The following is a 24,930-nucleotide window of genomic DNA, read 5'->3' on the forward strand; positions in this document are numbered from 1 at the left end:
GACTCCGTATTTTGGTTTTATGACGGGATATGTGGCATCAGGTAATAAGTGATAATTTCTATTAATTAATTTCACCTCTAAATTTAATAGCTTTGGAAATACAACCTCACTTAGTTTTGTTTTCTACAAAGCAAAAAAATTTGTCCATTTTATTATAAAGCATCTATTAGCTCTAGAGCTTTTTTTTTAAACTTGTAACAGTATCTATGTCTATAAAGTAGAATGTCTGTGTCTAAAGTAGGAGGCCAGATTGCTTCAGGCTAGCCTCACTAAAGTTTCCAAGATGAAACATGGGAAAGAGGAGGGGCCGAGGGGCCATCAGCTTTGGTCTCAAAGGTCATGAATAATTTCTTTAGTATTTCACCATCCATGTACAGTATTTAATACTGTATATGTATTGCTTTTATAGTTGTGTGTGTATAGAACGTGCTGACAAAAACTTGGTTCAACTAAACTGCACACACTAAATTATAATCAGATTAAGTACATTTTATTACAAAGCAGAATTAGGTACACCATATCAGGGAATCTGAATACAATTTATTGTCAGTTTTCCTATCCTTGTCATGCAACTATTTGCAACACATTCTATTTTCTTCTACATATTGAAACCTGTAATAGTTTTTGACAGACTTTCACAGTTGACTATGGGTAATGTGTACTGGAGCACCACCACACTATCTATGGGTAATGTGTACTGGAGCACCACCACACTATCTATGGGTAATGTGTACTGGAGCACCACCACACTACCTATGGGTAATGTGTACTGGAGCACCACCACACTACCTATGGGTAATGTGTACTGGAGCACCACCACACTATCTATGGGTAATGTGTACTGGAGCACCACCACACTACCTATGGGTAATGTGTACTGGAGCACCACCACACTACCTATGGGTAATGTGTACTGGTGCACCACCACACTACCTATGGGTAATGTGTACTGGAGCACCACCACACTATCTATGGGTAATGTGTACTGGTGCACCACCACACTACCTATGGGTAATGTGTACTGGAGCACCACCACACTACCTATGGGTAATGTGTACTGGAGCACCACCACACTACCTATGGGTAATGTGTACTGGAGCACCACCACACTACCTACAGGTGCTGGCAGTTGGAGCAACATCTACCAAAATATCAGCCTTAACTAGATGCAACAGAGCACTATCATAGATCAAATACACTATTATTAGTCAGCTACTGCATTATTATGGAACTCATGATTGCATGTGAAACTACACCACATATAAATCAAGAAATTCTACAATGAAAATAAAGAATGGGTTTTTTCATGCACTTTAATAAAATAGAAAATGAAGACTTTCCCCCATACCTGAGTTACAGAGTTTAGCGAGACTGAGGGAGTGAAAGTAAAGGGAGTAAGGGAGGGAGGGAGAAAAACACCAATAAGAGATAAGTCAAATGGTCATATTTTTTTTTATCAAAATCAAGCTGTGTACCCAAAAACTGTGAAGGGGTTCAATGCAATTGTAGCCAAGGAAAATAAATCCTTAATTCATAATACAAGACTGCAAGAATACAGGTATTCCTTCTGAGTGACCTAATATGGACAAGTATTGGAAAACCTACAAGGCAAAGGTTATTGCTAAATAAGCTAAATGAGGTATTTTAGTCATTACATGAACTCCATAAAAATAGTTAGTACATAACCTAATCTTTGGTACAGTTAGTGATAGCATAGCCTCTAATCTTCAGCCAAAAGAGGTAGTACTGTACTGGAAGTTGGGATCAAATGCTGACAAAGACAAAATGCAAGAAAATACGTCTTACTTACTACATGGTTTCAGAACGAGTTCTTTGAGAATGTCGGATAGAGATATGACACCCACAACCCGTCTTTTCTCATCCACCACGACCAAACGATGCACTTCTGCCCTCACGATACGCTCCATGATGGTCCCGAGCGTTTCATCGAGCGTGCAACTATGAACCTGTTCGAACCACTCGTTGCGGTACTCATTTGCTTTGAGGAGCGTCACATCAAGATTATTGTATGTTCCTTCTGCAGCAAGATTCTGTGAAAGAGATAAAACAGGTAATCAATTTACTTAAAGAATAAAGCAATACAGTACTGAGCTTTGAGAGGTACACAGTATGGTGTCTCTCCAATAGTTCTTTATTTCACCCCAATATGTATAAAGCCAAAAGATCATACTAAATTGTATGACTTCATTTTGTTTTCCCAACTGTGAATAATTTTCTCCTCAGTGCTGCTTTTTTAAGTGCCTTTTCTTGAAACTTCCTGCTTGTCCCAAGTTTCCTTGTGAAAGTCAATCTTAATGACTGTACCGGCAACAATATTTTCACAGGTTAGCCGAGTCACACACCAACTGAGTGTTTACAGTCTGCTCGGAATAAAGCTGAACAATAAACTTTCTCAAGGAAACCTCAGAAAGGTTGGTTTCCTTCAGGAATAGTTCTGGATGGTTGTCCAGGACTATTGCCAGTGTGGTCATGGGCTACACTGATTGTCCAGGACTATTGCCAGTGTGGTTGTGACTACCTTGTGGTTACTTTGTGTAGCTTCCGGGGATCAATGGCCCCATGGCCAAGTCTCTGACCAGGCCTCCCAATTGGTTGTCTGGTGAACCAGGCTGTGGGACGCAGCTGCTCGCAGCTCTATGTATGAATCACAGCCTGGTTGATCAGGTATTTTTTGGAGGTGTTTGTCGAGTTACCTCTTGGCCACTGTGAGAGGCCGGCCAATTACGCTCCTTATGTGTAGTAGAAGTACGTTGAAAGGTTTTTGGCCCTTGATGTTGATAAAGTTCTTCCTCAGCGTACTTATTGAACTTCTGCTTTTCAACAAGGATATTTTGCACATCCTGCCATGCCTACTGGTCTCATGTGATGTTATTTTTGTTCAGAGTTGGAACCAGTCCTTCTAATATCTTCTACGCGTAGATCATTATGCATCTTTTTCACCTACGATCTAGAGAGTACAGATTTCGAACTTTTAATAGGTCCCAAGATTTATAGAGTGAATTCTAGTGGTAAAGGATCTTTGTACACACTCTAGGTCAGTAATTTCTTTACTCTGAATAGGGCTGTTAGAGTGCAACAATATTCCACCTTAGAGAGCACTAGTGTCTTGAAAATTATCATTGGTATGGCATCCCTTGTTATTGAATCTGTCATGACAGGTTGGCATATCCACCTGTCATGGTCACACTGGCTGTCCAAACTCTTGCTGGTATGGTTATTGTCACACTAGCTGTCTAGAACTATTACTGGTTGTGGTCATGGCCACACTGGATGTCCAACTGCTTGTGCTCCCATACTCCCTCTCTCCCAGCTACTGGGTGAGAGCACCAGTAGCTGGGAGAGAGAGAGAGAGAGGGGGGGGGACTATGGGAGCACCAGTAACTGGGAGAGAGAGGGACTATGGGAGCATCAGTAGCTGGGAGGAGATGAAAGATGTGTACTGGGAGCTGTGACAGACAACGGAGGACAAGACTCGAGAACGTTGTGTTCCTCAAGTCTATCATTAAGTGTACAGTCAGTTTCCCCAAAGTATTAGAGAGGACAAGACAAACAGGAAATAGACACTAGCAGCATTGGAAGCAGAATAAGCAGTGTATTTAGTGATAGTAATAAAGTAGCCATGGGTGTTAAGGAGAAACCAGCCGACTGCCCACCACCTATCAATGCTCCTGGATATTTGCAGTTTCTAATTATCTATTTTATGTACTGTTTTAAGGCATTAGACATTATATCGTGCATTGATTTCATTTATGTTTAAAGACTATACGAGTATCTGTCAACCTCAACTAATAGTCTTCAAAAATGGAATACAAGAGTTGAGTTACACAAGTACAAATGCTGCAGTGGCTTCCTCAATTATATGATACTTACTATGACATCAAACTTGGCATATATGTCAACAAGCTTTCCTTCATCATCAACAATAGGCAAGGCAGAGATTCTATGTTGCACAAACTTATTAAGAGCTTCTATGATGAGCGTATCCTGACTTGCCGTTTCTATATCTTTATACGTGCCTATTTCCAATTCCCTTAGTGGCTTCTGCAAGATGGACGGCTTGGGCAGCTCATTGATCTGTGGGGAGAACAAGTAATTACAAAAAGTCAAGCATAGCTTAGGAGCCATAAATGTATCTTTCTATATTTCTGAATATACAGTAAATAAAGAGCTGCAAAAGACTGGTATTAGTTTAACAAAACTAGTATGAGTTTCCGTCTATGATGGACTTGAGTATTTATTCAGAGTACATTTCCACAATTAGCATTTTTAGGACAATTTTCATCGCAAGAAAACAATTAGAGATATGACAACTTTTTGGAAAACAAATCAATAAGATAGCTAAAAGCAGTTGTCAAAGAGGCTTTAAGAATTATGGCTAAAGATTTTTGGAAATGTAATACAGTATTACTTTTAGCACTGTACTCATTGTTTACCTGTAGTACTGCTTTACTGTCACCTCTGAGATCTATGCCTTTCTGGACCTCTCCTCCTCTTCCAATTATTTCCCATTAAACACAAGGTTTACTTTGCTTTTCTCTCTTACTTCTTTCTCGAGTCAGCTTTGACATTGGCATGCATCCAGGCAATAAATTCCTTCATCTGATATGTGGTCTTTATCTCCAATTCATTCTTCCATTGAACTTCTTGTAGTTTGATCCTTGCCCTCCAGTATTCAACACATCTGTAGTGTGTACTATTCTTCAACCCATTTCTTGAGTTTACATCCTCTTTCAGCTGTAACATTAACTGGACACAATAATGCAGTGGTTGCTGACTCCAAGGACCATCTCATACTCAACACTATATTCTGACCTGTGTCTGGTTCTAGATAAACACCCCTGCTACTAATTAACCTTCCTCTTGTTGGATCAATGATCCTACACAGGTTTTCTTTCCACTGTGTTGAGTCTGGTCTGCTCGTTCCATCTCCCTCTCGTCTGTATTGCTATGCGTCTTCCTCTGGCTGTCAGATTGTAAATTACCATAAATTTCTCCATCTCCAGTTTTTATTAAACACATTTCACAACCTGCTTGTATCTTACAGCCTCTAACAATTTTAGGTGGTCCCAACCCAATTATTTAGATATTTTATTGAATAGAATAGATTTTAACAATTAAGGTTCTCGAGATATTCCCAAAATCGAAAATTTTTCTAACTTTGAATAGAAATATCTAAATAATTGGATCTAGTCAAAATCCTTCTAATTGTACTCTTTTTAAAATGCAGATGAGAGACATACATCACAATTTATTCCACACTAGATGGTACTTTTTAAAAAGATTAGTACTATCACTTATGCGGCACCTCTTGTTTGAAAGAGCTCTTGTTATCCAGCCTTACTTTTTTCTTCCAAATGCGACACGTATTTTATTGTGTTCTTTAAAATTAAGGTCAGCCAACATGACTACTCCCAGGTCATTTGCATTTATGAATTATTCACTTTACCATAATGCCGAAGCTGCAACTTGTTTTCAACCCAGCTCCTTTGTCCTATTTACATTCAGTTTAAGAAGTGATGGTTGCAGTGACTGTAGCATTGGTGGTAGTAGGCAAGTAGGTTGGGTGCTAGAGCAAGCAATAAGCAAGCCTCTCAGACAGCATGTACTGTATGTACTTACATTACAGTACAAGGCTCCTCTTGGTAGAAGGGAAGCCATTTATGTATATAATCTAGATAGAGGGCTGAAAGATTAAACTCTTCAATAATAAAGCACACTAAGTAAAACCTATAAAATTTGAAGCAAAACCTTAATTTTTATAGGTTTGAAGTTTAACTGTAATAATAAAGAATTTACATCTATAAACCATTAAGAGTTACAACTGTGAACATTCTAAGACACATTCCAAAACAAATTCAGTGTCTTGACAGTTCTTGCTAAATATCATATCTCTATGTTGTTACATCAATTCCATAACTTCCAAGGATATCGTTAGGCACTACAGTAATAATCACTTGGCATCAGGCATACGTCATGTGCTTAATGCCTGAAGCCAAGACATTTTGGAGCAGCAATGCTCATGTCATTTTTTACACAAGACCAACCATCTCCCTCCCGAATAACTTTTAAAATGGTTCTAATGTGTGTCACATGGGAACACCCCCTGATAACTATAAATATCTTCCATGTTCAACAACACATGAGAAAAATTCAAATTATGCATGAAGTTTCATTCCTCCATATACTGTATCTCATTAATAATAATACAAAAGTTAAATAAAAAATTTTTTTTTTTTTTTTAGTTTTCTAATTATTAAACTATGTGTAAACATAGTATAGACACACAAGAATGCAGTTATGGAGACTTGAGATCTGAGTTATAACCTACACAAAGTAATACATGCCATAAGCAAAAATATATGACACATGACAGAACCAACTGGCATTACAGAAGAAAATACAAAAATACTTACATATAAGTAAAGGAACTTGAGAATGCGCTTGTGTGTGACAATATACAAAACATTGCCCGTGGCGGGATCGATGACGGGGAGACGGTGAATTTTATGATGGATGAGAGATCGTATAGCAACATACAAAGACTCGTCCGGTCGAATGCTGATTAACGGCCGAGCTTCATCCTTCAGTACCGCTGCAAACATTAAAAATCATTCACTACCATCATAGTTTATTGAGTTCAAACTCTAGAAATAGTTTGAGCCATGTGGAAAGGTTTAGCATCCCAAGCACCTTGGGATGGATGCTTGAGAAAGCTATTGAAGATATTTAAAACCAAATTCTATGATTTCTTTCATGTCGAGTTGACAAGGTTTTCATTCACTCGGGTATGGCCCACTACCATTTGAAAACGAGTTTTGAGACTAGAGACATGAGAAATAAGCTAGGTGTGGTTAAATTTGGTAGTTGTATGATTATATTATAGATTGACATTGAAATTTTCCTAAATGAAGTTAGCCCGTATGGCAGGGAAAATGCATCCTGGAGGCATCTCCGGTTGCAACAAATCCCTCGCTACAACAAATTTGGGGCTGGACCCATGTAGTTCATTGAATTTAAGTTGTACTGTAGGGAGAAGGGGCACAGTAACAAAGTAAACAAAAGTTTACTTACTTCGCCAAGTTTCAAGGCGATGGTCCTCCAACTCTTCCATTTTACGATTCGGTGAATTATAAAAATTCTGAAGAATACGGATGAAGTCTGTGATTGTGAGCATGCCAATAAACTGCTGCCGTTCAGAATCCCAGAGCGGGGCAGCTCGAACTCCATTGTAAACCAATGCAAAAAAGGCCTGCAACAAAAATACTTAAGGTCAATAATGTTCCTTCAAATATTAATAACAACTGGATGCAATGTATGTTGACCACAGCCATTCAAGAAAGGCTTTGCCAGGCTGGCATGTCTCAATATGCAAGTGGTGTACTGAGTATAGGGGAACAATAATGCACAGAGTGAGGGAGGGAGTGGGGATAGTAATGGCAGACAGTCGAGTAAGTAATGATGCTTAATGCCCCATCTTAAGATTATCTCGAGATGATTTCGGGGCTTTAGTGTCCCTGCGGCCCGGTCCTCGACCAGGCCTCCACCCCCAGGAAGCAGCCCGTGACAACTGACTAACACCCAGGTACCTATTTTAAAGCTAGGTAACAGCTAGCCCCACCTACCAGTCTTTGTGTATTTAATCTCTGAAAGTGTTCCACTCTTCTTTACCACAATGAGACACAATTGCAGACAACAGAATCTCTGACTCTAATAATGTAGATTTACTTGCATAATAACCTATATATTTTATTCATATGATTTACAGTACTGTACAAGCAAATCATTTATATTATATTTACTGTCCAGTATAGTACACTGTACTTATTATTATTAAACTTTGTCTTTGCTTCCAAAATGTGCAATGCAGACTAAGGTATTGGGTCAAGAAAGTATTAACCATGAAAACACTAACATTAATCACCAATTAATTCTGTAAACATTGCCATAGCGGTGGCATTGTCCAAGGTGAACTGTTAAAATGATCATTGGGTCTCTTAAACCACATTGAATTTTGAATGTTACTGTAATTTAGAATGTTAGATTCTGAAGATTCAGAATTCCCCTGCACATGAACTCTGGTAAATGTAATGACATTGGTAATAAAACTAAACAGCATTGTCTTGAGTGCCTTTAACGCTTTAGCAATACCACTCCCCCCTTTCCTCAACTTTACTGACCATAAACATGCCAGGCCTCTCACGGCTTCATTCAGTGATGATTAAAATATTTATACATTTTCTAATTTACTTTGTTTTAACTAAATTAGTATCAAAATGTCCACAAATGGATGTTCTAGAGTAGAGATTAACCCTTGGAGGGCGCAACACAAATCATATACTGTATATGATTTGCAGATTTAAAATATTTAAACTAGTCGTGCACATACACAGGGCTCACATTCGCTTCCTCGGCTTCCAATAACCATCTCCCATCTTGAAAAAAAAAATCCAGAGACCCCTCACTTTCCTTCTAGGGGTCTTAATAAGAAAATGAGGACCATTGTTTGGCAACATCATCATCCAATGTCTGAACGTTTAGGACCGCCATAGAGGGGACACTAAACTTTTAACAGCAATAAATGAGTGATTATCATCTATATATTTGAGGCAAACTGTGTGCTATATACAACTTTAAGATTTAGGCTTATATATATATATATATATATATATATTAGTATCAATAAGTCTATATATCTATACTCATATTATACATACTTATATCTTCAAAGTTATACATGATAAAAAGTACAAGTGACAAATGTAAACTGTTAGCATGGAAAAACTAAATAAATAAAGTGACAAACAATTAAAATAAGTCAACAAACTTATTCCCATGCAGCACCTCACCTTATTTCTACCCCCCCAAAAAAAAAAGCTAAACCACAAGTGGTATAGACTTTTTATTTGGATTTTTTGTCCTCTTAGCCTCTTCCTGGAGGCTAATTAACATCAAAACAAAAAAAAATAAAAAAATTTTAGAACAATTTTTGTGTTTAGCACCACAAGGATGTCAGCTGGTGACAGTTGCTCAGCCCGGGGGTTAAAGAATAAAAGTTGTATTGGTAATAGAACGTGACTATGCTTAATGTACAAAAGTTTATGACCATTTCAACATTCCTCATTTATTTTTCAAAGTGAATAAAAAATATATGGAAATGTGTGTACATGATTCGAGTATATAGCTGTAAAAATGAGATGAACTTAACTCACACATTTTTTTTTATATGTAATTTACAAAGCAAAGAGAAAATGTGCACAGGTAGAACAATAATCATCTTGAATGATGGGTGGTTGGCCGAGGTGATCTTGAATGGGTCCTCTGATCATCTATTGCTTATATTGCACTCGTGTATTTCAATCATTTTGTCATGAAAGTGCAAATAGAATGGAGTATTTAGAATGTGTTTGCTCAACACTTAGATATGCAAGAAATCCAGTCAAGGCTCTGGTATACAGTTGGCTCTAGTTTCATCTTATTCTGAACAACATTGTTCATTCCTTATGGAAAAAATAAGTTCATAAAAAAAAAAAAAAAAAGTGATGATGATGTAATGGTAACAGCTCTTAGCTGCAGTTTCATTAGAAGCATCAATGACTACCTAATGAACCCTTGTATTAGTTAAAAGTGTTTTTAGGAAATTCTAGGATTGGATGATGCATTTTAATAGTGTCTGAATGCTAAAGTGTTAAGCATAGTGTATGCCTCACACTTGTTTACCCTTTGAAAATTCTATGAAGGAATAATCCTTTTCCTTAACTAAATTTAATGTATAGTATTATACAAATTTACCATCTCACCTTCTTAACTTGGAGCCTGGTGTCAAAAACCACGAGTTTGGCACTGATGGGGATTAGGTCATAAGTGTGGTGGAACTCGAAGAACTTGACAAAAATTTGCGTTTCATCCTCCTCTGTAACAAAATCATATATTAGGGTTGATTAACACATTAAAAATATACAATGCTAGGATGTCAGTAGATGAAGAAAAATTTATTTTAAGCATTATATCTATTATACATATTATGACCAGAATGCTTGTCGCATCAATGAGGATAACTGGATAAACGAGCATCAACACCTCACACGAATATTTGACTTATTAAACACGTTGTAAAGGGAACTGCTACAGTAAACTTGGAAATAAAATAGGAAGTAAATCTTACTAAATCAATACATGCCAAGTGTAATTGACAATGATAATTAATCAGCAAGTTATAGCTATTTAGTGAGTATTGCACTAGGATGTACTCGCCGAGTTGTGCTTGCGGGGGTGGAGTTTTGACTCTTTGGTCCCGCCTATCAACTGTTAATTTACAGGTTCCTGAGCCTATTGTGCTCTATCATATCTACATTTGAAACTGTGTATGGAGTCTGCCTCCACCACATCACTGTCTAATGCATTCCATTTGTTATCTACTTCCAATGAAAAAATTCTTTCCAATGTCTCTGTGGCTCATTTGAGTAGTAAGTTTCCACTTGTGTCCTCCTATTTGTGTTCCACCCAGGCTAAATAGTATATCTTTGTTCACCCTGTTAATTCCTGAAAATTTTGTAGGTGGTGATCACCTAGTCTCGCCTAACTCTTCTGTCTTCCAGAAATGTGAGGTAATTCCCCTAGCCTTTACTCATAACTCTCGGCTCAGGGACTATTCTGGTGGCATCTTGAGGTTATCTTCGAGATGATTTCAGGGCTTAGCGTCCCTGCGGCCTCTTCGACCAGGCCTCCTTTTTGTTACACACCCCCAGGAAGCAGCCCTTAGCAGTTCTCAAACTCTCAGGTCTATATTTACTGCTAGGTAACAGGGGCATCAGGGTGAAAAACATTTTGCCCATTTGTTTCCACCACCACCGGGGATCGAACCTGGAACCTTAGGACTACAAATCCGAAGCGCTGACCACCCAGATGTCAGGCGCCCTACCTCCTAGCATACCTCTGAATCTTCCCTAACTTTGTCGTGTATTTAACTAGGTATGGACTCGAGTCTGGAGTCGCACCATGTAGAGCACCATGCAGGTATGCATGCTGCAGAGGGTGCACATGTATGCAATATATAATGTGCACACATTGTGATAGAATTTTGATAATATACAAAAGAATAACAAAAAATACTCACTTAAATATTTTTATTAACACTGCAGAGATTATTGATAATTGTAACATATATATCATTATTAGACACTTCTAAATATTGTTTTATTAACTGAAATGTACAGAATTTATATATAATGGGTAGATGCACTATATTCAAACTTGTTATTGGCATACTTTGGCAGGCCACATGTCACTGTGCCAGGAAGATACACCATAGTGTGTCTCCATGCTTCACACTTTCTCAATGGTGTGGCAAGGATCATTTGTGTGTTCAACGTTTGTCTATAATATGACTTAATTTGTATTCACACTGTGGCGGGCAAATGACCAAATATACAGGTACACCAACCACCTGTTATACAGTACTGTTCTGCACAGTATATGTACACGTTCTGAACAATATCTTCAATACTGATACTGAACTTCGTAAGTACATACTAGCAATATCTTCAATACTGAACATCGTAAGTACATACTAGCATGCCGCCATCTGCAACGGGTTGACCCCTAAACTCCGGCCAACATTCACTACAGAGACCTTCCTGCAAATCACAGGTTCCTCTCCATACTCAGTGAGTGACAATTCTGAACAAGATAACAACAAAGATGAGGAAAAAGAGAAGAAACAAGAGAAAGGAACTATTTCTTAATGAGAAAACACACACAAGCCAAAGTTGTCCACAAGAGGGAGGGAGACAGTAGCGAAGCCCTAGAGCACTAGTATCACTCCACTCATAGAAACTTTGGACTCAAGACAATTTCACACACTACTCTAGGTATGAAAGTGTTACACTTTTTTAGTAATTCATACATGCCAAGCTCAGATGGATACCCCCCCCCACTGCCCGAGGCACCGGGTGCCTTGGTGTGCACACAGGCTCCTGGCTACACTCTTGAGCCACTGGCATGCCAATCTCTCGAATTACATAACCATGATATTCAACACCCACCCTCATGTCAAATTAATAGTTGAACAGTAGCAAGTAAAAAATTTTAATCTATTTTTTCAAGGAAAAGATACAAATAAACCATGTGTTTATAAATGTCATACTCAACTTGTCTATCCTCTTGGGTTAAGTGACACACCTGAAGGGCATTCAATGTCAAAAAAGAGCAGGGCAGTAAGTTCTTTTTCTTCATTTAAAGCTGAATGACTATGTTCAAACAGGATGCATTACTAACATTTTAAGCATAGTAGGCCACAATTGCATTAATTTTTTCATAAGGAGACATTCTAGCAGTTATCAAACACAGAACAAGAAAGAACCATGCATTTAGCAATAGTTAAGCCCACATTTTATACAGGGCTTAAACTGTTTCCAGCGCACAGTTTAGATATACTGTAAATGTTTACATGCAATTTACTGCAGTCCCTATTCAATTTCCCTCCATATACTTAATAGTGTACCAAATATGCAATAAAAAAAGTACTGTACAAAGTAAGGCATCACCATTACTTGGCACATTCTCTCACTAATATAGTAGGATATTCCAATACTAAAACAGCTTCCCTTTCAAGTAATGATTTCTATCAAAAATAACATTTTCCAAAGCCAACCAGGATAAATATACAAGATTACCACAAAACCAGTGGTTCCACACCCACACTTAAGATTCATGCTGGAATGTACTACCTGACAAACATTAAATATATTGACCAAATCAACAATACACTTAAGTTAGTTAACTAAATTTACCTTGTATAGTGCTGAGAAACTCCTCAGTATCAGCCTTACGTACAGGTTCAAATACCGTGATTTGTGAGAGGGGGTAAACTGCCTCATCCTCTTCAAAATTAGGCGTTAAGTAGTTACTATACGTATAAAGGCAAATTGACATTGTGATAATGATCGAGACTTTGTTACACCGATCACTACCGATTGTCTGCTCACGAAGCGCGGCACACTTCTCGTCACACCTTGCTCCTGCTTTCCACCAAATACATCACCCAATTTGTGTTAATACTATTCTTTACAATTAATAAAAGCTTAATAACAATGTAAATATATATACTCTATGTCCATGTATGTTTACATTTTTCTTCATCAAAGTTAATAACTCATACAATGAAAGTCTTTTAGTAAGTGGAAAATGTGTTGTAAACAGTATGCCAAGTGTCCAGATAACTTGCAACACTCACCTAAGAATATTATTTCAACACTAATGTATCCAGAATACTCTTTCTTGTGATCTCACTTCAATCTACCCATTATCCAGGCGAATCATCATAACAGTACGTGCCAGGCTACTCGCCACATCTCTCACGACAAGCTATGGCACGATAAATAAGCTTTCCTGTTGCCCACAAATGCCATATTCTCTCCAAACTTTGAACACTATTGAAAATCCTATCAACATCACACTATGCTAAAATGTAAATGCTAGCTTGTGATGAAATGTGGCACAGCAACTGTTCCAAGTTCAACTCAAACATGGATTAGCTTGCACGACAATAGTGACGAGTTTGTGAGAACTTGTTTATATGAAGTCATCAAGGGGGAGTGTGGGGAATGGAGAGGAGGAGCAAGGTAGCCACCGCCACCACCAGTGCCAACACACTGGCTGGCTCCATCTCCACACTCCTGGCACCTGTCGTCATCTGCCCTTGCTCGCACCTTCACCATTTTTATCTTCATCTTTACCTCAATTTACAAGTGTACAATTATTTAGATGAAGGGTCCTCACACAATTTTTATAGTAGCCAATACTTGCTTCACCGGTATATAATATATTTTTAATTTTCAGGGCATCTATTACACAATACTGTACATCCATATTCCAAAATTATTGAAAAATCCAATAAAGAGTAACAGAAAATATATATACGGTATGTATATACAGTATATACATACTGTATATATAACAAAATTAGAATCCAAATCCATGTCTTTTTATCATGAAGCAGAAGACTTGGCCAACAACGCATCCAGAAGAGCTGGTACCAAAATAGTCATGTGGGAGGCAGGTCGACTTGGTTAGGCTGCCAAATCCCCTCGTAACTTTCAGCTTCTGTGCTTTCACCTTCATCAAGATTTCTTTTTTCATACTGTATTCTTAAAAACTATTACTGACCAGATACAATGCATATTCTTTAACTAGTTACAGACACATAATACAATATATAGTTAATGAAATTATTTTCCAAATAAACAAAATCCAAAAAATTACAGTTGGTAATTTTTGTAATTATAATTATCTATTTTTATAATTATCTTAATACAGTATTCTTTTATTTACCTGAATTTACCTCAGGGCCACTAACATTAATGGCCTCAACAAGGATAGGAAGCTGATGGTTTGGCAAAGGCCCCCTTTCCCCCCTCCCCTTATCATTTGCCTTAATGATCTTTTTCCAGTTGGATTTTAAAATTTAAGTTTTTTGGAATTTGTGGCTTTGGCAGGTAGGCAGTTCCATGGATTTATAACCCTATGGATGAAAAAGCATCTCCTGTTCTCAGTTCTACAATGTGGCTGGTTCAGCTTGAAACGATTGCCCCCTCGTTCATGTTACATCTGACCTTTTAAAGAAATTGTCCGAATCAACATTCCCCCAAATCATTCAGTATTTTTAATGTTTTAATGAGATACGCCCTGTCATGCCTGGTTTAGTGTTACCCTAGTGGTCCTCAACTCTTCCTCGTACACGAGTTGACTTAGCTCTGGAATGACTTTTGTTGCCCTGTGTTGAACTTTCTCTAGAGCAGCTATCTTCAATATTATATCTTCATTCACCATTTTTTTATCTGTTTATCGAAGATTTATATTTAAATTAATGATTTATTCTTTAGTGTCCCAAGTCAATATAAAAAAAAAAATCCACTTAAAAGATTTACCGTTTATATAAACATTAAATTGATCATTAATAATTTTACCACTGTTCTGTACTTTGTCCATAATGGATATTTTATACATCTAACTTGAACATTATAATAAGGTCTTCCTTGCAGGGAAGACCTTAGTTTTCCTTTTGAAGACCACTAGTTTTTGCCTTCAGCTCCTGACAAATATCTAGAGAAAATTCTTCCATTTTAATATGAAATTTACAACACCTATATAAAATAAATTATGATAATGGGCAACCTTATGATAAATTATAATTGTAATCAAGCGGCTCTTTCCATTAAGTTCTTGGTGGTTCCTTGAGCTAGCTACTTCGATACTTCCACTCAATCTCATCCATGCCAGGTCCTTGTGAAACAATGCAAGTCTACCAGGAACCAGAGGCCAAAGCCTAGCTCCTTCACAAAGGCACAAGGAGGAGATACTAGATCACCCTAACCAACAAAGCCCACCATAAAGGTGGGTGAGCCAAAATGCACAATCAGCAAGGTAAACAAAGAACAGAAAAGCAGATCCACACCCGAAATGAATGAACAACGTGGTCGTGAAGTAAGTCAATTCTCAGAATTAACATTGTCATCTTTATCTAATATTCAAACAAAAAATCTATTCTATTGAACAAAACTGGAAATTAAACTGTGTAGTATATATATATGGGGCAATAGCAAGGGCAAGATAAAGCTGTAAAAATTAGACAACTTATTGTTAATGCTTCTATATATGAATCCCAATATTCTATTATAAAATTTTAACATTTCTATAGCAATTTTTGGGGTCTTATTAATTATGATTTGGATATTTTCTGTACAGTATTCAATTTGGTAATTACACCATTGTTCAACTGATATCTGGCAACTGTTATTATTTCCTTAGCTAAGAACCGTACATTTATAGCATTAAACTGCATCAGCCAATCTTTCATCCACTTAAAAACCGCAGATTATAACAAATATTCTGTAACTGCTTTGTGCCCTCGTCTGAAAAATTTTCTTGCTTTAATTTAGTGTCATAAGCCAATTATCTGATCTTGCTATTCAACCATGTATCAAAATTATTTGACGTGTGGCAAAGAGAGGTGACAAACCCAAACTTCAGAGCAGTGTTTCCCCTAGACCTCATCCCCCTTGAAGTTATCCACTGTTTCCTTGCAAATATCCAGCTCCTAACACAATTTTAGATATCCCCTCCAATACCTTCAACTTCAACCTTTATTACCACACTTATGAGGTTCAGTATCAAAGCTTTTGCTCATGTCTAGACATAATGTATGAAGACACTTTTCCCACTTTACACGTTTTAAAATGATGGGAAAAGAACAAGTGCTAATTTGTTATAACATAAGCAAACCATGGTGTGAATTCATTATTCTGTACTATTTAATATATACAAATGGCATTCATGATTAGAGCATTTATAATTTACAAGCCATTTTCCCACAATATATGCCAAACTAAAAAACTAATTTGTGCTGGTGTTTGTTCCATTTAGGCGAGTGTGGACAATATGCAGGATAGTAAGAGATGTTTTCCCACCACCTATTACTGTGGTAGGAGCAAGGCGAGAGAGATAGAGAGAGAGAGAGAGAGCACGAGAGAGATAAAGAGATAGAGAGATATATATATACAGTATAGATATGTATAGATATATATATATATATATTATATATATATATATATAGAGAGAGAGACAGGGGGGGGGGGTTGTGCTACACTTATTACTGTGCAGTCTCCTTATTACTCAACACACATACAATTATTTAAATACAATTGTTTAGTTAATGTTAATCCATGTTAATCCATTTTGAATTATTATTATTTGACCTAACTGGCTTAGTTGTACTAAGGAATATTCTATCATGTCCTTAGGAAATTAAAATTGTGTGTGTAATTATCTAAGTGTAGTTACAGGACGAGAGCTACGCTTATGATGTCCTGTCTTCCCAGTACAACACTGTCATAACACTTTCAAACTACCTGTACTGATGGTTTTGGCCTCCACCACCACCTCATATTTCACCATCCATGTAGTTAAAAGTAAGTCTGAAGTTGGAAAGCGATATATGCTCCTCGCACAATGTTCTTTGTGTATTCCTCTGGTGACAATTTACTATTCAAAACCAACCCTAGATCTTGTTCTTTAATACCTTACCACATAATTTATAGGATGTGTGGTCTATTTTCTCCAATTCCACATTCTATAACATGACATTTATTCACATTGAATTCAATTTGTCACATGTCACTCCAAGCACTTATTTTATCTAGATCCATTTGAAGGGCATGACAGTCGTCTTCTATCTTCCCCAGTATCTTATCATCATCCGCAAACATTATTCATACAATTTTGTATTCCTTCTCGTATATCATTTAGGTTGACGAACATTACTGTTGCAAGAACTGAACCCTGTGGGACTCTACTAGTAACACTCCTCCAGTCAGATACCTTGCCTCTGATTACCATCCCTCATCTTTCTGTCAGTTACAAAATTTTTCATCCATGACTAAAGTTTCCCTGTCACCCCCTCCAGCATGTTCTAGTTTCCAAAACACCCGCTTGTGTGGGACTGTCAAACACCTTTTTTAAGGTCCAGATACGCAGTCAACCCAACCATCTCTTTCCTGAAGAATCTCTGTAGCCATCATAAAAACTAAGTAGATTTCTTACACATGATCATCTTTTTCAAAAACCATACTGTCTGTCTGTTATTATGTCATTACTCTCAAGGTGTTCTACCCATTTGGTTAACTTTTTTCTAGTGAATAACACACCAGTGTGAATAACACTGGTACATTAATGTTACATGATCACATTACAATTTTTCACTGCTTGCTTAAAACCTAGACAAGAGTGGCCTTAGCAATGTGCAAGTACTGTATTGAATAACAAGTCTCGGGCCATTAATACTCACCTAAGTCACTCCTGCTGATGTTCTCCAAGAAGGGATCAGCATACGGTAGCTGAAATACAAATCATGCACACACATTATTTCTTTATCAATAAACCATAATTAATATTGGCAACTTAAGTATATCATACTCGACAAAACAATTGAATACTGGCCAACTTAATGTGAAACATGTACTGTATAAACAAATTTTGCCACATCACAAAAGACTTGCAGAACATATCAGCAATATATTTAATAAAATTTCACCTTATATTACTACAGTTTAACTCATGAACAAGACCTATTTTCACTCCTTACTAAATTTCATATGCAATAGGTTTCAACTAATCCAAATTTTTTTTTATAAAAAGCATATTCTTGATTCATTCATATTCCTCATTTCCCCTGATGTTTACTATTTTTAACCGAGGTATCTGTATGTCCAATGCTTTAAGTGTCATAACATCCACTGTATTGATTAGTTGACAAATTAATTAAATGACTAATCGATTGATAATTTCTAACACTAACAAAGTCACCAGCAGTGTGTATGGATAATGCATATCAGTATTTGTCTAAATTTTGGGTTAGGTTTACAATATCTGCTCAACTTTCCAAGCTGTCTTGCTGAGATGTTCCCTACTGCTAGGTCACATCAGTCACAGGAGCCTTGCTTGCCCTATTGGGAACCCGAGCCAGAACCTGGCCACCTCAGAGATACAAAGAGTGTGGGACTATTATCATCAACCTCACTGGGAAAGTACCCAGAAAGTCAGTGAAGCTTTACAGACAACGTTAAAACTAATAGAAAATGAAGCATCGAAACAGTCAAACGACTCTAAGTGAATCTGAAGAAACAATTTGCTCACTCTAAAGTAGCTTCAACCAATTAGTACCGAGCTGCCACCAGGTGGCCCAGAGAACCAGTCCACAGAAAACTTCAAATGTTCAATCCTGTCTGATGAGGTTGAGGCCACTAGTGTGCTCCATAGGTGCAACTTTTGCAGTGGATCGCACTACTTCTCAGCCAAATGCCAGCCATCCTTTGGACTTTGTCCCATAATCATTTGCTTTTTTTTTCGTTCTTTTGTTTTAGTATTTACTTCATGTGCGCACATTTTCTTTATAGGAAATTTTTATGTTTTGAGCTACATGTTCTCAGGGTTCTCTTCCCTGGGTGCTCCACTAGCTTTGCCCCTGCACCGAGTTCCTTCTCTGGTGTGTTCAGGAGTTTGCCCCCGAGGCCTGACCATTAAATACACTCACTGGGAATATATTCAACAAGCGGAGACCTCTGATGTTTATAGTGTTCTCTGATTGTGCCTATGGCACCTCTGCTCTTCACAGGTTCTATTCTGCATTTTCTATCATATCATTTACTCCGGTACTGTATATTGTTATTTTACTGTGTAGATTTGAGACTTGGCCCTCCACTGCATTTTGTGTGTATTCACCTGGGCTTTAGGAGACTAACCGTGGACACCACAGGTTCCCACAGTATACACATTTTCCATATTATTTATCTTTCGTCTCCTTTCTAGGGAGTACATTTGGAGAGCTTTGAAATGATCCCAATAGTTTAGGTGCTTTATCATGTCTATGCATGGTGTTTATGTTCTCTGTACTCCCTCTATTTCAGCAATCTCTCCCGCTCTGAAGGAGGAAGCGAGTATTGAGCAGTACTCAAGACAGGACAGTGCAAGTGATTTGAATAGTACAACCATTGTGATGGGATCCCTGGAGTTGAAGGTTATCGTAATCCATCCTATCATTTTTCTGGCTGATGCTACATTTGCATGGTTATGCTTCTTAAATGTTAGGTCATCAGACATTCTAGATCCTTTACATGCTGCTTTCGGTTAAGGTCCTTATTTTTACGGTACCCGAGTACCTGGAATTTATCACTGTTAAACATCATATTTTCTGCTGCCCAGTTGAAAACTTTATTAATATCTGCTTGTAGTTTTTCAATGTCTTCAACAGAAGTAATTTTCATGCTGATTTTTGTCTCATCTGCAAAAGATGATACAAATATGTGACTTGTATTTTTGTCTATATCTGATAGGAGAATAAGGAAAAACAGTAGTGCAAGGACCGTGCACTTTAGTACAGAGCTTTAACTGCATTTGGACTATTATATTTTTTAAACTGTTAGTCTGCATTTTGTTCGACAGAAAATTGAATATCCACCATCCTACCTGTTATTCCCATTGACCTCATTTTGTGTACTATCACTCCATGGTCACATTTATCAAATGCGTTTGCAAAGCCGTGCATACCACATCTGCATTCTGGTATCCGAGATTGTAATGTCCCTTGTTATGTCTTCATTATCTGTGAAGATCACAGCTTGAATATTTTTGTTCCTAGTTTGATCTTATCTGCTGGTTGAGTGAAAATTTGTTACAGAATCTAAGTAGTTCTTTAATCTGTATATGATTATGTCCAGACAGATTTGATGGTATACTACTATTGTTTGCTATTCTCCATCTTAGACTGGGTAGGTTGAAGTCTCCTAGGAAAATAATATCATGTACAGTATTGGGTTTGCCAGATTATCAAGACTATTCTCTATTTTGTTTACCCGTTCTGTGAATTCCTCAGTTGTTGCATCTCGTGTATGTATATTAGAATAGTAACAAGTCATCTTCTCTATTTTTAGGATGGAGATGATATTTTTAGGTCTTAGGATACATGCGAGCTTGCTTACATGGCCCGCTACAGACACCCTTCATGGCCAGATTGATGTATTCACCTAGTTGTGCTTGCAGGAGTTGAGCTTTGGTCTTTCGGCCTGTCTCTCAACTGTCAATCAACTTTTTTTTTCTTTGTAGGCTGCATCCGGTGACAGTTCATTCGGCGAGTGTTCCTATTGCCCGGGTGTTCTGTTGGCTAGTTACTAGTTATCTTCAGGCCCTGGCAATTCCTGTACGATTCTGCAGTGTGGTTTGTTATGGATTGACCAATCAAGTGTGCACTCATTACTGGTTGACGAGGATTCAACATGACTCCATCATGCTGTCTGTTGGGTCGATGACACCTATGACCCGGGTTCCTGTGTCATATGGATGCGCCACCTTACGGGAGTGGTTTTCACTTATTCAAGGAGTGCAGCTGTGTGTTCATTTGAATGCTTCAAAGTTGGCCTGTGTTATATCTGGGTATTGATGTACTCCACCTGGGCTCCATCCATACTTTATTTATCCCCCTCCCTTGTTCTGGATCTGACGTGTCTGAGGGTTTCAGCGTCAGGTTAGGGACTGCTCGAGGTTTTGCTCGGCCATCTCCGCAAGTGGTCCCATCCAACTTGACAGAGGCAGTTGAGCCATCTCTTCCTGCCAGGGATGCAGAGCTTCTTCACAACTGCTCTACCTCTGGTCCTTCTCCTTGGGATGATGCTTTTCTTTTCCAGGTGTTGGGCATAAAATATGGCTCTGTCGTGGGGCCATCATGGCTGGCTTTTGTAGCTGGATGGGAGAGGGGTGGGCTGAGGTGGGTCTGTGGGTGCCCTTCCACCTTTCTTGGATATCAATTCCTTCAGCACCTTCAGCAAAGGGTGTTTTGCTCCAGGGGATGTTTTCCTATCCCCCTTCGCTGTATGCATTTCTTTACTCGGCAGCTTCTCTTGGGTTTGATTCCGTGTGTCATTTGGCACTTTGGGCTTTGCCTTCTTTCTGGAGGTTCACATGTTATGCTGTTGGTGGCTTGTGCAGACCTGTTTTGGTTCATCCTGCAGGTTTTAGTCTTCACTGCCTTGTGGGACCCTGTCTCATTTTAGTATGGATCTGCTTCGACTCTATAGCTGTGATATGACATCCCATTTCTTCCTGGCTGGCTAACACCCTGCTTTTCCTCGAAGGCTTGGCATAGGTTCTGTCGAGCCTAGACACATGATTGGCCAGAAGCACGTGACAGCTCCTTGTGTTTCTACCTGTGCTTTTGGTGCCCTTCCTGTGGTTGACAGCAGCACTCATCACCTGAGTGATGGTCATGTACTCTTCAGCTGTTATGGAGTTCTCTGTGTGCTTTGGTCTCAAGTGTGGGAATTGTGTTACCGGCAGTATTGCCTTTGGCTGCCTTACCCACATTGTTCGCCGCTCTAATGCGATTTTTAAACTCTAAACTCCTACAATTTTTGTTTCTCCTTGTATCAAGGTTGCTGTTGCTTCAGTTCCTTTGGCTGCTGCCCGACATCCTGTGTCAGCTGTTCTTTTTTTGGAAGTTCCGTCCTTGCTTTTCGGACACAACTCAATAGTGTTGGGGCCCCTCACCTGCTGTTAATAGGGGGTAGGTCCATGGTATTGTCAGATTCTCAAATCTTTGCACTTCTTTTAGAGGTTGCTGCTCATCGTCACCATTCTGCATGGGTAATTTTGGTGCAGCTTGGGGTTCTTCATGCTGTACCTGGTTGATGGGATTCTGGGAGATCTTCTCCCCAAACTATCCTTTTGTGGTTAGCTCCTTTGATGGTGCTGTGGGGATGGGCATCTGACCCATTTTACCAGGGTCAGGAATGGTTCAGGACGGACCGAAACTCATCGTCCCTTCACTTTCTAATGTGGTTTGGTCAACATTAGTGATGGTCAAAAGAAGCTCAGTGGCATTGGTGACTTCCTCGTGTTTCAAGAGGCAAGGCTGAGGAGTCAAAAGTCGACCTCAATCTTGAGTCGAGAAAGATCCCTCGGTTTGGATACTACCCAAAGACTATTTGAGGCAGTCCTGGTCAATGTGTGCTCGGCATCGGTGCTGCCCGAGTGGAAGGAACTACCGGGGTACTTCACCTGTACATGGGAGGAGGCAAAGACCAGTGAATCAGTGTGTGAGATCGGAAGAAGTCAGAAAAACCCTCTTCTAATTCCAGTTTACTTGACGAGCAGAGGAGTATCATGCTGGCATTTAGTTTGCTATCTCTCTTTGACCAAGTTTCAGCATTTGTGCTAGTAAAGTTCTATGTCTGCTGGTGAGAGATACCTGGGCACTGCTACTATATTGCATTGAAATTCAACTGATGAGTGTTACCATATTTATCAGTTATTTTATTGTGTGGCCATAAGCAAGTGTGCATTTATTTCAGTAAATACTTATACATTCTAAAAACTGTTTAAAGTTATTCCTATCTTTACTCTCCAAATGTTTGCCCGAGGCCGAGTATATGAATATGAGGGTGATCTAGGAAATTTAGGCCGAGGCACTTTTTCCACCCATTGGTAAAAAATTATCTGGCAGCAAATGGCATACTAGCCAGATTGGCAACCTTGGGCTACATTTGTGGTGGCTAAGCCAGTAGCAGGGAGCCCTGGACAGTGCCAACTTAAGAAGAGATTGGGGTTCAGGGAGCTGCTGGTTTTACCTCACTTCTCATGGGGAACAAGGCTGAGTGTGTAGTGCTCTCTCCATGTGCAATTAAGGTACCCTTGAGGGGGACAGTAGCATCATAGAAGGGGAGAATGCCTCAACACAAGGTCTATTGTCACATGTATGGTGAACAGGAGGCTGCTAGTTTATTGGTGTCCGATCTGCACTTCTCTTCACGGCGTTAGAATGAGGCTGCCTGGGGGTCTTTTGCCTCTTTCTGTCTCCATGTCATCTTTTTTTTTCAATTTCAGTCCAGGTGGTTTTGTCCTTTTTCTTGTGATCTATCTTGAGGTTATCTCGAGATGATTTCGGGGCTTAGCGTCACTGCGACCCAGTCCTTGACCAGTCCTCCTTTTTGTTACACCCCCTCAGGAAGCAGCCCGTAGCAGCTGTCTAACTCCCAGGTCCCTATTTACTGCTAGGTGAACAGGAACATCAGGGTGAACGAAACTATGCCCATTTGTTTCCACCTCCACTGGGGATCGAACCCGGAACCTCAGGACTACGAATCCCGAGTGCTGTCCACTCAGCTATCAGGCCCCCTAAGGCGACTGTTGTAGAATCAGCAACTCATGCCTAATACTATCGCCTCTGATTGTTCAGCATTGGTGGAACAATTGTTGCTTGTGTTCAGCATTGATGTGGTTTTAGCTCCATTCTACAAGTTGTCTAGTGTATTTTTTTCACCACTAGCCAATTCATGGTCCTCTAGAGTCATCTTGGTCACTTTACCTTGGCCTTCATGTTTCTTTCCTCTCCTCGGTTCACAGTTTCCCTTCTGCTAGGGGGCAGTTTTTCTTAAAGAGATGCTTTTGTTAGCTTTCATGTCCAGCTGCAGAGTTGGAGAGTTTCATGGTCTTCTCCAGAGGCAGAAATTCTGGTACTTTGGTCCTGGTTTGTCTGGAGTCTTCTTTTCTGGTGAAAAGCGAATTGTCTGGCTTCTGAAGGGCTTCTAAGGGGATTGTTGCTTAGCTGGTCCAGCTGAGGGCGCTTAAATTGATGACCAGTTGATGGTCATAATTTCTTCAGCCACGTTATTTTGACTCACTGTCTGCATGCTTAGTTTTGCCCCGTGGTGGTGCTTCGCCGCTACCTGTACGTCACCAGTCTTGCTTCGGTGGATACCCTGTTGGTTGACATTTCCTTGTTCCAAAGATCACACTTTCCAGGTTGTCTACAGTGTCATCAAAGCTTGGCAGTACTGTATGCAGTCTACCCTCAGGCCTGTGATGTTCATCAGCCTTGGATGCTGTTTTTTCTACCATGTCATAAGCTGATATTCAATCTCTGGGGTTATGGAGGTCTAACAAAAGTCTTGGTAGCCTGGTATTTCCTTGTCGAGGGACAACGTCCCTTGTGTCTCTATCTTATGTGGAGTTGGCCAGGTTTCCTGGCCGTGGTCTCTTCAGAATAGTGCCTGCACTCTCACTCTCCTCCTTGGTCTCTTATTTTCCTGTTTATCTGTGCTTCAGGGAGCCACCAAGGGGGTTTCTTTCAGAAAACCACATTCAATGTAATGTTGCCAGTATTAACAGGTTACCTTGTGGTTAGCTTTCAATGAATTCAGGGCTTAACATCCCCATGGCCCTGTCCTTGACCAGGCCTCCTCATTGCTGGACTGTTCAGTCAGGCTGTTTGACACGGTTGCTCGCAGCCTGACGTATGAATCACGGCCTGTTTGATCAGGTATCCATTGAAGGTGCTTATCAAGTTCTCTCTTTAACACTGCGTGGGGT

The 24,930-nt window shown here is 39.1% G+C and overlaps 1 protein-coding gene across 6 annotated transcripts in view; it reads right to left on the reverse strand.

The window, feature by feature from the left end:
* Positions 1 to 24,930, reverse strand: part of LOC123767922 (SNF4/AMP-activated protein kinase gamma subunit) — a 246,500-nt gene that overhangs the window by 3,574 nt on the left and 217,996 nt on the right. For all 6 annotated transcript variants that reach the window (XM_069306620.1, XM_045758053.2, XM_045758052.2 and 3 more), the window contains 6 exons: positions 17,861 to 17,909; positions 9,819 to 9,931; positions 7,093 to 7,270; positions 6,435 to 6,613; positions 3,892 to 4,095; positions 1,811 to 2,051 (listed from right to left, as the gene is read on the reverse strand). In XM_069306620.1, the coding sequence (XP_069162721.1) occupies positions 1,811 to 2,051; positions 3,892 to 4,095; positions 6,435 to 6,613; positions 7,093 to 7,270; positions 9,819 to 9,931; positions 17,861 to 17,909 (964 nt within the window). The remainder of the gene's footprint in view (positions 1 to 1,810; positions 2,052 to 3,891; positions 4,096 to 6,434; positions 6,614 to 7,092; positions 7,271 to 9,818; positions 9,932 to 17,860; positions 17,910 to 24,930) is intronic.

The sequence above is a fragment of the Procambarus clarkii genome, chromosome 58 (genome assembly GCF_040958095.1).
Source record: "Procambarus clarkii isolate CNS0578487 chromosome 58, FALCON_Pclarkii_2.0, whole genome shotgun sequence".
Classification (NCBI taxonomy): domain Eukaryota; kingdom Metazoa; phylum Arthropoda; class Malacostraca; order Decapoda; family Cambaridae; genus Procambarus; species Procambarus clarkii.